At 31.4% G+C, this 12,823-nt stretch overlaps 1 protein-coding gene and 2 long non-coding RNA genes across 13 annotated transcripts in view; 2 read left to right on the plus strand and 1 right to left on the minus strand.

Annotated features, from left to right (window-relative positions):
* Positions 1-420: 420 nt before the first annotated feature.
* On the plus strand, positions 421-8,595 carry LOC105149341 (uncharacterized). 7 transcript variants are annotated; one of them, XR_015546786.1, is made up of 6 exons: positions 889-1,105; positions 1,339-1,852; positions 1,965-2,232; positions 3,088-7,242; positions 7,312-7,383; positions 8,109-8,595. It is a non-coding gene; the product is annotated as an uncharacterized LOC105149341 (long non-coding RNA). The 7 variants fall into 7 exon arrangements; XR_015546788.1 differs by lacking the exon at positions 8,109-8,595 and having other exon boundaries at positions 1,339-1,574; positions 1,692-1,852; positions 7,312-7,674; XR_015546787.1 differs by lacking the exon at positions 8,109-8,595 and having other exon boundaries at positions 1,339-1,504; positions 1,619-1,852; positions 7,312-7,674.
* A 95-nt stretch (positions 8,596-8,690) lies between these two features.
* Positions 8,691-10,709, plus strand: LOC147910764 (uncharacterized). Its single transcript, XR_015546793.1, has 2 exons — positions 8,691-9,518; positions 10,670-10,709. It is a non-coding gene; the product is annotated as an uncharacterized LOC147910764 (long non-coding RNA).
* The window catches only part of Pnn (desmosome associated protein-like protein pinnin), a 34,709-nt gene continuing 31,473 nt past the window's right edge, over positions 9,588-12,823 (minus strand). For 3 of the 5 annotated variants that reach the window (XM_087411431.1, XM_087411453.1, XM_011061689.2), the window contains one exon: positions 9,588-10,074. In XM_087411431.1, coding sequence (XP_087267557.1) covers positions 10,026-10,074 — 49 coding nt within the window. In that variant the 3' untranslated portion in view covers positions 9,588-10,025. Of the gene's footprint in view, positions 10,075-10,578; positions 12,643-12,823 lie in introns of those variants that run through there. The other 2 variants (XR_015546737.1, XM_087411446.1) reach the window with 2 other exon arrangements.

A 12,823-nucleotide genomic window follows, 5' to 3' on the forward strand; every position in this document is an offset into this window, starting at 1 on the left:
TCCGCGCGTTCTATTTCATCTGTTTTGATCTCCTAATACAATATTACATGGAGCACAATTTCCGCGGAAAAGCGGAACGATATAATGACAAATATACTTTGTCATTCATTTTAAGAAATTGTATTCACTTAATTCATTACAATTTTTGTTAATATATTGGGTCATCTAAAAAGTATTCGCGGTACTTTGTCACTAGATATATGACCATCAACACACATCTAGTGACAAAAAACCGTGGATACTTTTTAGATGACCCAATATTAGATCAAAACAGGCAGAACAGAACACACGGAAACACAGGAAATAAAATTTATTTAACTTTGTCTTCCGCATTTCCACATTTCATGTAAGATAAATTTTCTCTTAAGATAAATTTTCACGAGCTGCTCAAATCGGTTGTTTCAGCATTCGTATGTACGTATAGAACATTAAGTCGCTGGATCATAGTAGCGGCCCGACGAAAAAAGAAAATGCAGTACTAAAAAGTTGATAAAAAATTCTGAAAAAATTCTTAGAGTTTTATGAGAAGAAAATAATGATTTTTATCTGTTGCAATTTTTCTGTAAAGTTAATAGTATTTAAGTAAAAAATAAACGTCGATAAGTCGGGCCACTATTATGACCCAGCGAATTAATGCACTGCAGTATACTTGACCTTGAAGTCTTTCGAAAGAACTCTAATATAAAAACATTTGTATTTCGTATGAAGAGTTTTGAAGTACAATTGAAAAAATTTGTGAGTTGTTCTGTTAATTGTAATTAATTATTTATTTTTTGACACAATGTACTTATCCGAAAAAATAAGCCGAAAGCAAATTAAACAAAGTTCTTATATGGTATCGTTTGCATTCCGTATGAAGAATTATGACGTGCCATTGAAAAGGTTTGTGAGTCATCGAAATAATTTTAATTAAATATTTAAAGATTGCGTAATTGACCGAAATATAGATTTTGACACCACTGTTCCAAAAGTACTATCAGGACTGTCAGGCGCGATCGATAATCTAGTATTTCGATATTCCTAGTTCTTTTTCGATCATAACAAAATTAATGAGTATCTTTAACAGTTTTCGATGATGTGTCTCGAATCTATTATTTTTTGAACAGTATGTCCAGTATAAAACTGTCATTTAAAAAATTATATATTAGGTGTTGGAATTAATTCGTAGCGTTTTACAAGTGATGGGAAGTACTTTCATTAATGTATTTTTTAATGCTCATGTGAAATAAATAACATTCTTTCATTAAAAAACGCTACGAATTAATTCCAACACCTAATATTTTTGCAATTATGCGAAATATTGCATGTACAATATTTGCTAACTGTGGGACATTCTAGGGAACAATAGCAAAACACGACCAGATGGCGAGAACATCAAGTACTATATATTGTCCATTGTTGTCTATACAATCTGGCAGACGTGAATTTAGAGCGTGACTGATGAACGAGAGCGATAATAAAAGAACTGACGATAATTCGAGTCAAATTTTTATTAATCCTTTCTGTATAAAGCTAATTTGCTTCTAAAAAAAAACTTGATACGAATGAATTTAATATATTGATAGATATGACAAGTAATACATAAAAAATAAATATTATAAATATAATTATATTACAGAACGAATTTGAAGTTCAAAGAAAACGCGAACTGATTCCAGATGTTAACTGGTTCGGTTTATACTTACTTTTAGACTAAATCAATTGCAGCTATTGACAACAGTTATATAACAAATCAGTGGAGCTATAACTAGATCTTGATGAGAACAATGATATGTGGTTACTAAATTCTACTTTGTCGATTTTATTCTAAAAGATTCTTTTGGACAAAGGCACTGGTTGTTATTACTATGAAGTAAAATTTGTTCTTTTATTAGCATGGCTAAAAGTGTCAAATATAACTGAAAACGAGATATATCAGTTTCGAAGTAATTTACACTTATTACATTCTCAATCATTGCTTTCAGTCCAGTTTTATGCAGAAAGAAAAGTGGACTCTCTCTCTTTTTCTTTCTCTTTTATTATTACCATCTATGACTCAGGCGAATCTCAACAAATGCCATCTATGACTCAACAAATCGATAATTTCAATTTGATTTCAATAAAAGAAAAAACGAGTTACAATAAGCGTTGCGATGTGGCGATGAATTTAAAATGGATTATTTATTAATCAATTTTATTGTTGTATTGTTGTATTGTTATATCGTTCATGGACATATTTCACCACAATTACTGGTAAGCTATTTATTGAGCTATTTTATGTACAATTATCTCAAACATTGTTTTAAACACATCACGTTTTTAAAAAGTAAACGCAATACTTTTCTTTTATAAGCATAGTTTTATATAACATAATCTTTATTTTTTAGAATATGAATAACCTTTGTTCATTATGCCCCTAAGCAGAGCATTCAGTGGTTTAACAAAGATCACAAAGAAACAAAAAAATTATCAAAGAAAAGTATAGTTTGTTAGAATATTATTCTAAAATTTTTTGAACAAAATATTCACTTTATTACAACACTTTGTAATGAAACATAATTTTATTAAATGTATGTCAAAAAGATTTGAAAATGCTGAGAGAAAATAAATTAACTATTGATGTTGCAATGACTATTTTTATAGAATTTTCGGATTATTTTGCCAATGATGAATTATCTAATTATTCAAACCCAATTTGAAAGCAAATGAATAAAAGATGCTTGAGTAAAAGATGAGTCAAAATGCTTGGAGTGCTCATAATTGATGGGTTAATGTTAAATATAATAAATGAGAAATATTTTCTTTCGCAAGACAAAAAATGGATTTGGACTTGTTAGATTAATAAATATTACAATTTCCAGTGAAGTTGATAATAATAATGAATCAACGAATTTTAATAATTTTTTATTTGATTCTACTTGTCAAGACATCTACTTGTTCGTTTGATTTAATATTAAGTGCAAATGAATAAGGGCAAATTAAACCATTTCAATCAGAGATAAAATCAAAAAGATCTTATCACACATTAAGACTATAGATATGAACTAACATCGTTGCTGATGCATTTTATGAACAACATAATCTACCTTGCGCATATACTTTTGTTAGAGGCGGTGTAAATACATCTTCCCAAAGCAAATATTACATCAAGATCATCGGTAAAGCTGTAAAAATAAAACGTGTGGTAATATTTTCAAAGGCGTTGTTGATACAGAATCGACCAGCACTGATAAGCTTTGTATACGTGTGAAAACATGGGATACCAGGAATCAAATCCATGAAATTTTGCAGCGTCCTTTGAAGTAAAATGAAAACAAATAGGCAAAGCAGCAATCACAGAAGGATGTTCAAATTTGCGAAATAGATTAGTATGAAAAAAATTGCGTTTTGAAGAGGTTGATGCACCAATAATACCTTCGTTGGATGTACTCCGACATGCTAAAAATGAAGCCATTGATGAATTAAGTTTCAAAAAACTGAAAGACGAAGGTGTAATTCAAGCAATTTATCGTTTAAATTTCGAAAACCTTTATAAAAGTTCTATTGCTGTAGTAAGTTATTTTTGCCATTTGTGTGCCAAAGTGTGTTATGACACTGCGCGCGCGCTGAACAAATCATTGTTAATGACAATATCATAATATGTATAAATGCTTTGTCTGTTAGCATTGATACAACTGGCAGTATTGTAAAGAAATTGAAAAGATTATTAGATTTATTGATTAATAAAATCAGTTCATATTTTCTTATATGTGATTGCCATACATTTTGACAATGTATCTTTATCAGTATATTAACAGAATCACAAGAAACTAAAACAATTGAACACTGGTTGAGATTATGGCTAGGTATGATTAAGCCAATCCAAGTGATCGTCGATTATGCCAGAGTGATGTTATTAGCTTTGTTCGAAAGCTTTCAATGACATTATTATAAAAAAATATATTGAAATTTATTTCAATGCTGCTTCAACTGGAGAATATATTTCACGAGAATGGATTTCAACATACATAAGACTTGATGTTGTACATATAATTCACATGGTTAATCGATGGTCTGCTTTGAAAAGTCATCCTTTGCTTTCTGTATTGATTTCTATGCATCGCTTTGATGATTGTCAAAGTTACAAAGATTTCATTGAAATATTGTCGCTTACGTGTATTGTTGCTCTTCAGTACTATCAGGATTCAGTCGTAAGTGTAAAATTAATAAATCAATGAGTAAAAACAGCTGAACAAGCAAGAGAAAAATTGGAGCCATTAATGAAAGAACGTCCTACTGATATAGACAATTATTTGCAAATTATAGATTCTAATAATGATCAGTTAAATGACGACGTTTGCGAAATAAGTGATGACAATATTAAACGAATTTTTTGAAAATATAAGAATTGCAGTCCAATCATCAATTCAGGAGGGTAAAAATTGCAACTTTTTTTATTTACCCAAAATGATAGATCGATGTTAAAAATCGGAAAAGAATATCCACTTTGGACAGCAGTGCATATTTTATGCAAGCCATCCAAGCTATTGTGAAAAAATCTTCCGGGATATTAAAAATGACATATTTAAGAACTATTCACTTCGACAAAGAATCGACAACTTCATCAAAATTCATATCTGTGATTTAATAGGAGGTACACAAAGTTTTTCATCCAAAATGCAAAATTTTGTTGTGAATGGAAAAACATTGCCAAGTTGAAAGCCAAAAGATCTTTGTCAACATACTACTAAAAGATTTTTGTCAACATGCTATTGTTCAACCAATAACAAGAATAAACCTAACTAAAACTCTTGATGATCTTAGTGTACAAAATTTTAACATGGAACATTCTTCTAAATTTGAAGATTCAGACTTGTTATTAAAAGAAAACTGGTGTGGAAAAGCAGACTCTTTATTTTTATTGAATGGAAATGAAGAAAGAAAGGACTATATTTCGAATGACATGACAGAATCAGATAATAAAAACTTTGAATATTCAATTAAAGATATAGATAATGTCGATATCTCTATTGTTTCGAGTTGTGACAGAGATAATTTGTCACATTCAGCAGTAAATTCAGAATCAGATAATTTTGAAAATCAGATTTTTTGTGCAAAAATTATTGAAACTGAAGAAGCTAATTCGAAAACTATTAGGTGTATGACTTTGCTCATTCGGTTTTCGTATAGATGGCTTTAGCGGTAAGTGGTGATCGAAATAAATAGATCATAGACGTCACACAATAAACTTGGGAATCTGTCAACATAATCCAAAAAGAAACATTAGTCGATTTGTGTCTGCATCATAAAGTTATTCTCGATTGAAAATGTCAGTTTATGAGCCAAATTCTTGTCATTTGCGGGAGGTTTTAATTTTCTGCTTCAATAGAATGAAGAAATCTGTGGCTGAGGCTCATCGAATGCTTTCAAATATTTATAGCGAAGCCGCTATTAGTGAAAGAACGTGTCATAAGTGCTTTCAATACTTCAAGAACGGTGATTTTCACGTCGAAGATCAGCATAGCGAAGAGAGAAGGTTTTCGAAGATGCAGAATTGAAGGCATTACTTGATCAAGACTCTTGTCAAAATCAAAAAGAATTGGCACGATCATTAGGAGTGACTCAATCAGTCATTTCAAAACGTCTCAAAGCCATGGGAATGATTCAGAAGCAAGGAAATTGGGTGCCGTACGAGTTGAAGCCGAGAGATGTTGAACGACGTTTGTTTGCTTGTGAACAGCTGCTTGAAAGGCAAAGACGGAAGAGCTTTCTGCATCGCATTGTGACTGGGGACGAAAAATGGGTTCATTACGATAATCCCAAGCGCAGAAAATCATGGGGAGTTCCCGGCCATGCTTCCACGTCGACGTTCCAAACCGAATATTCACGGCTCCAAGATCATGTTCTGTATTTGGTGGGACCAGCTCGGTGTAGTATATTATGAGCTGTTAAAACCGACTGAAACAATCACAGGCGATCAATATCGAACGCAATTGATGCGTTTGAGCCGAGCATTGAAAGACGAACGGCCGCAATACAACGAGAGACACGATAAAGTGATTTTGCAGCATGACAATGCTCGACCCTATGTTGCGAAAGTGGACAAGACATACTTGGAAACGTTGAAATGGGAAGTCCTACCCCACCCGCCGTATTCTCCAGACGTTGCTCCCTCTGACTATCACTTGTTTCGATCAATGGCACACGACCTGACTGACCAGCACTTCCGGTCTTATGAAGAAGTAAATTGAATAAAAATTGGATCGATTCGTGGATCGCGTCAAAAGATGATCAATTTTTTCGACGCGGGATTCGTACGCTGCCCGAAAAATGGGAGAAAGTAATGGCCAGCGATGGACAATACTTTGAATCATAAATGTATAACCAGTTTTTTTACAATAAAGCCTCGAATTTCGGAAAAAAATCGCATGAACAAAGTCATACGCCTTATATTATTCCTGAATCATTGCTATTTGTGGAAAGGAAAAATAAAAATAAATTGCCTATACAGGTAGAACAACAGAAAACTACTCAATTAAAATTAAATAAATATTTTGAACATAAACCATCTCATTCAAAATTCTTTTGCGCTTATCCTGAAGTTAAATTAAATAATAAGTCCATCCAAGAACATAAAGAACATTATCCAAGAACATAAAGCGCCATTTGTTGAAAAATGCTTCCTTCTGTGAGACTTATAAAATTGATGGTAAAATATATTTTTTAAGAAACAGTTGTCCTTTCGATTCTATTACACAAATTATTTTTACTAGTATCTTAGATGATCCTGAATATTTTTCCTTTGCCAAAACTTCTGATAATCTATTTTTCGAGTGTGTTTTTAAATTCATAGACAATGGCCCATGTCATGCAATTTATGTTATTGAAATCTTTATATAAACATGTGAAAGTATTATAAAAACTGAGCATCGCGAAATTATCTTTTCTTATGATGCTATAAACACTTCGGCTGAAGTTTGGATAAAACTGTTAGTCATTGCCAAGTTCTCATCAAATCGGGGAGGAGTACAATAAGTGTGGCAAGCATGATATAATACACTCAACTTTAATGCCTAATCATAAGATAATTTTAGAAAAAGACTTTCGTGTTTTAGAAAGCTTTCATGAAATCATTTACAATAACGATATCAATATGGTGGCTGCTCTGTTCTAACCGAAACTAATTGCCACATTTTTATAGAATTAGATGTTAGAGCTAATCTTAAAGATGCTTCCACAACTAAAAGAATTGCCAACAATGCTAATGCTGACAAAACAATATAGGTAAAATTGTTTTATACTTAAAAAATTACATTTTATATTGTATATATATATATAATTTTAATATTTCAGATTGATTGGCGTTATTGCAGGCTGTCCAGGTCATTTTATTGCTTATTGCAGATGACTTTCAGGATTACGAGAGTAATATAATGATTTAAGTAGTAAAATAAATCTTAGACACAAAAGGAGTTATTTCTATATAATTCATAAAGATGATTAAATATATGTGAATACGAGATATGTAGCAACAAACACAGATATAAAATAAAAGCATGTTTTTAAGAATAAAATAAATTTGTAAAATAACAATAAGATTTGAGGAATAAAAAATCCAAATACAAATCCGATAATACAAATTACAATATGACATATATAGAATAATTCATTGTTTTGTATATATATTGATTGATAATAAACATGTCTTTTTTTGTATTATGTATGTTTTATGAATTTACATTCATCAAGAAGAGATACAATTATGAAGTGATAAAAAAGAACCAGAGAAGAAAATAAAAAATATTTCAATTAAAAGCTCAAGATAAAAAGATGTGTTGTAGAGCGATGCAATACTGTAAACTGACTGATATAAAATTGTTTCAAGAACATCCAAATGATGCAATTGAAGAATAAATAGCTTTAATTAATCCTATGTTGTATTTATTTGTTGGAAATCAATCTTTTATAGACGAAAGTGATGAGAGATGACAAAATAAATTAATTCATTTTAAGTGAATTTTCTTTTATCTCTAAACAGCTTTCTAAACATGAGACGTTTATTTTTAAAGTTATTATAAAGTATCTAAAGAATATTAATAATAAAAGAAGCATAAGTTGAATATACTAACAGAAAAATAATTTTTTTTTAGTGTTTGTGATATGAATGGACATCTGTGCCCTTTTGATGCAGGAGACTCATAGAGAAAAATGTATTGTTGTATTTTTCTGGATATATGAAAGCTATCTTTGAAGAAAATTCGTCACCTAAAGGAGATATATCAACAAAAGATATGGGGCCGATAAACGAATGGTATGTTACTGGATGGAGGAGAATTGGTATTAGTATTGCATGTCCGGAATATATTTTGATGGAACTGTTTGAAACTTATGTGCCATTTATGGATGTTGTTAAAGAGAAGCTATATGAGTAAATTAGTTATAGAATTTTTGTTACATGAAATTAATCCAACTTATGAAGACTTGCTGAATAAACTTCAAATGAGTTTGCTGTTTCATATTTTAATATGTATTTTGTGCTTCGACATTTTTTTTGTTTGTTTTATTGTTTTTGTTATATTTTTATATTATAGTCGATAGTACCTCCTAAGGAACGGTGACATTTATAGAAGATATTGTACATTGTTATGACATAATTTATTTGTGATCGAGTTTTGTTATTAGATAATTGTGCTGGTGCTGAAGATACTCTTCTTATTACGGCTCCGTGTATGCAAGAGATCGCATGTGATGATCGTATCACGCTGGGTAGAAATCTGTTGATAGCAAATTACTCCATCGCTCGCTAAGGATGTCCGGATGTGGCGACATGTGTATTGAGTCGCCCTTCTATACTATCTGAATCACGCATGTTACTCTTTTTACCTCTCCTGTCAATCATCTTGTCTTCTCTGTACTAAGCGCGCCTTTTTATTTTCTACTTCTTGTGACGGATAAAGAGCGAGCACTTCCAATAATCCGAATTGTGTTCTTTTCGATGTCCCTATTCCTCTGTGCGACTCAACAAAATCAGCTGTTCATCTATTGAGACGTGCACCGAAAGTTAAAATTCCTGCCTAGTCAATGGCTACCACGACAAAATTAGTTAACAACATGTTTGAAAATATTTTTGCCGGTCAACTTGCTAATAATAATAATAATAATAATAATAATAATAATAATAACAACAACAACGTATATGTTATTATGTATTATAATTAATATTTTTCTTATTTGTAATATTATTGTTATATTATTAAACATTTTCTTTTCTTTTGTTACGTCCAAACTCTTGAAAATTCGGTCAGGCATACTGTGAGGAAAAATGGAGAGGGTGTGGAAGGATGGTTAGACTTAGGTATACGCACAGAGGCGAGTAGCTGTGAGTCATATGCACCTTTTCGATCCCGAAAAATGGGTCAACGTTCCGAAAGGATGCTATGACACTTGTTCTGATGGACAGTGCGGACGTCGATTCTACCTTTTGGTTCAAGAAACCTAATCCTTTTGATATGGGATTGGACCTCGTGCGATCTCAGGTATTAAAGGGAACGGCATCAGTGGTGAGTTAAAATAAATCGAAGGAAAGATATTCATTTAGAATATAAAGGGTATCTCAAAATGACCTGACATTTTAATGTATTAATAAAACATATTATTTATTTGAAAAGTACACATGTTTTTAGTTTAATATAAAGTACAAACATGGAGGTTATATATGTGGAACACAATATCCGATAAATGGCCGCCTCGACTCTGTTTGCAAACGTTCATTCTTTTGACAAAATTTTCAATGACATTTTGGCATAATTGCGGACTAATTTCATTAATGGTACGTCTAATTTCTTCCTTCAACTCCGGAATGGTCTGTGGATCATTGGCATACACTTTTCCTTTCAGAAAACCCCAAAGAAAGAAGTCCAATAGCATCAAATCGCACGATCTTGGTAGCCAATTCACATCGCCGCGGCGCGAAATAACACGACCATGAAACTTCGTCTGCAATAACTGTAATGGATTTTCACAATTTCTATGCGTTGCTCGATCGTGTAATTCTCCATGACTAAACCTCAATACTTCCTGATTTGCCAGTTGTTAAAGGTTAGTACGTTACGTTCGCTGCAAAAAAAATGGCGCGCAATTTAAAATGTCAGATCATTTTGAGACACCCTTTATATAAAAATTTAAATTTATTCATAAAATAAGATGATAATATTATATATTACCATGACAAGTAACTGATGTATTATTAAAGGTGCCAATTCAAAGTGAACAATACATAAATTAAACAATTAAATGATTATCTAATAATATATTGTCATGATAAGTAACTGATATATTATGAAAGGTGCCAGTTCAAAGTGAACATACATAAATTAAAAAATTAAATGATTATCTAATAATATATTACCATGACAAGTAACTAATATATTAGTTATTTAGTTATTATGAAAGATGCCAGTTCAAAGTGCACATACATCAAGTGTATATATTATCTAAATTTAATATAATATATTATCATGAAAAGTAATTCATATATTATTGAAGGTGCGAGTTCAAAACGAACAAGTATATACAAGTAAAACAGACTACAATTTGATTCTAGAAAATAAGTGCGATATGTTATTCTCTAAAATATAACAGTCATTTATTAAGATTTAATTTGAAATTCATACTAGCCCGTACAATGAAAAATAATTGCTTGTAATTTCAGAGTACCAATATGTTAATGACTTGGAAAATGAACATGGGGATCTGTTTTCAAAAAACTTTCAATGGTTGGAATATTGATAAGAAAGTTATGAAAATGGTTCAGATTAAAAGTCTCCAATCTTTCTTTAGTAAAATTTCGAATTTTTGTATCAACTTCCGATTTTGAGTTTATACCGTATTTTCAATGAATGATTTATTGAGCAAAAAACGTTGTCTTATTATCTGAAACGAGCAAATATTAATATTCATAGCGTCGGAGCAGCCGATGTGTTATTTTCGCGCTTACGTTAACCCTACAGTGCTAGAACAGTCGATGTTTTAATACATCGTTTACGGCAGCATTTATACGGCGCCGAAGCAATCGATGCTTTATTTCAGCGCTTACGGCAGCCCTTATACAGTGGCAAAGCAGATGATTAATTGTTTCAATATTCTGAAAAAATTTAATTATACTTCAATAGTTTATTAAGGTTCACGTGAGCGTATCAGAAGAATTCCGTTCTATTCTCAGAAAGTGTCATTATATGTAAAAATTCCAAATTTACTTAATCTACTCCAAGAATAACATGTATGCTCCTTTTTGCCATTTCTTTTTGAGAACTTGTAAATCATTAGAGTAACACCATTCCGATTTTTTGTCTGCTCTCAATATGCACATATAGTGACCACGATTCATTTCTTCACCTTCGTAAAATATAGCGCTTATTACCTTTTATTTTTTTATTTAATTTTTATTTAGTATTTTTTTTAATTTTTTGTTGTACAATTTTTTTAGGTCGGGATGTTTTTGTCTGAATTTTCGTTGGTGATCTTTCACGGGTAGTATTATATTATTTTTCAAATAATATTTTCTTTTAATGTACCGTTTATTTTCTAAATCTTTTTTTGTATGCATCACGCATTTTCTGACGTTTCGTTTCTTTTTCGTACTGATCGCGCACCCTCTGACATTTTATTTCAGAATTCATAACATATTTTTCTCTGTGAGAAAAAGCACCTTTTTCTATTCGTTTCGAACTGTTTTTCAGTTTCCTTGTTATGTGCAAGTCTTTTTTTCAGTGCATCCGCCTCTCGTTTTTTCAATGTCTCCAATGGCAATAACGTTAATAGAGCAGTTGAATTGTAGAGGTATGGAGAATGAGTTATTATTTGTCTTCCAAACAATTGCGGACAAATGAGGTCTTAGCAAAGATCGATCATACGTCACGATGCAAGGATTTATGCCGATCAGAATCGATGTAGCAATCGCAACTGCCATAGGACCACAATTATAACCGTCGCCTTGCGACCGAACTTCAGGAAATATTATTGGAAATATTATTGTTCTGAAAGTCATGAAAGGGAAATAATCTATCCACAAAAACTCGAATTTCTCCATTCAAATTTTGTATATTAGCATTACGACTATCTTCATGAGAATCATATATAATAACAGTTGTTGTGTCGTAATGGCAAGCAACTCAATGTCTGTCACAAATCATTGTGCAGTATTTGCAAATGCTTCTTCGAATTATCGAGTGGAACAATCCGATCAGAAAATATTGTTAATATTGTTAATAAGAAATACAGGCCGAAGTGCATAATCAGAATTTCTTTCGAGTAGCGCATGGAAACTATCTATCATCGTCAATCATTCTTCGGAAGCAAAATGTTTTTTTCCATAACATAATAGAACTTGTGACACTGACGATCCATTTTCAATTGGCGTTTGGGACAGTCTTCTAGTGATGCAAATATCAAACCAGATTTTTCCAATTAGACGTCTACAGCAAGCCAAAGTTATGCGTTATTGCAGCCAAAAACGCTATAATAGCGAATAATTTTAATTTGGGTGCGTAATAGGCCCAAAATAAAATTAATTTGTCTAATTGTAGGCCTATGGCCAAAATTCGGCGCTACTGGCAGTCTTCATATATAGCAGCTTCATATATACAGCGCCTGAGCAGCCGATAAATTTTTTTTAATTTTCCGGATCTATAAAATAAGAAAGTTATATGAATACATTATAAAACAAATAGATTAATAATTTTAAACCATTTTGTATAAATTTCTTTGCAACAATAGCAAGCATATAATTTACAATTATTTTAGTAAACATATGCAGAGATTTAAAATTATTGCAATAAAAAATATTGTAGAAAGTATGCTTATGAAG

Source organism: Acromyrmex echinatior, chromosome 1 (assembly GCF_024713525.1).
Source record: "Acromyrmex echinatior isolate Ae372 chromosome 1, ASM2471352v2, whole genome shotgun sequence".
Classification (NCBI taxonomy): domain Eukaryota; kingdom Metazoa; phylum Arthropoda; class Insecta; order Hymenoptera; family Formicidae; genus Acromyrmex; species Acromyrmex echinatior.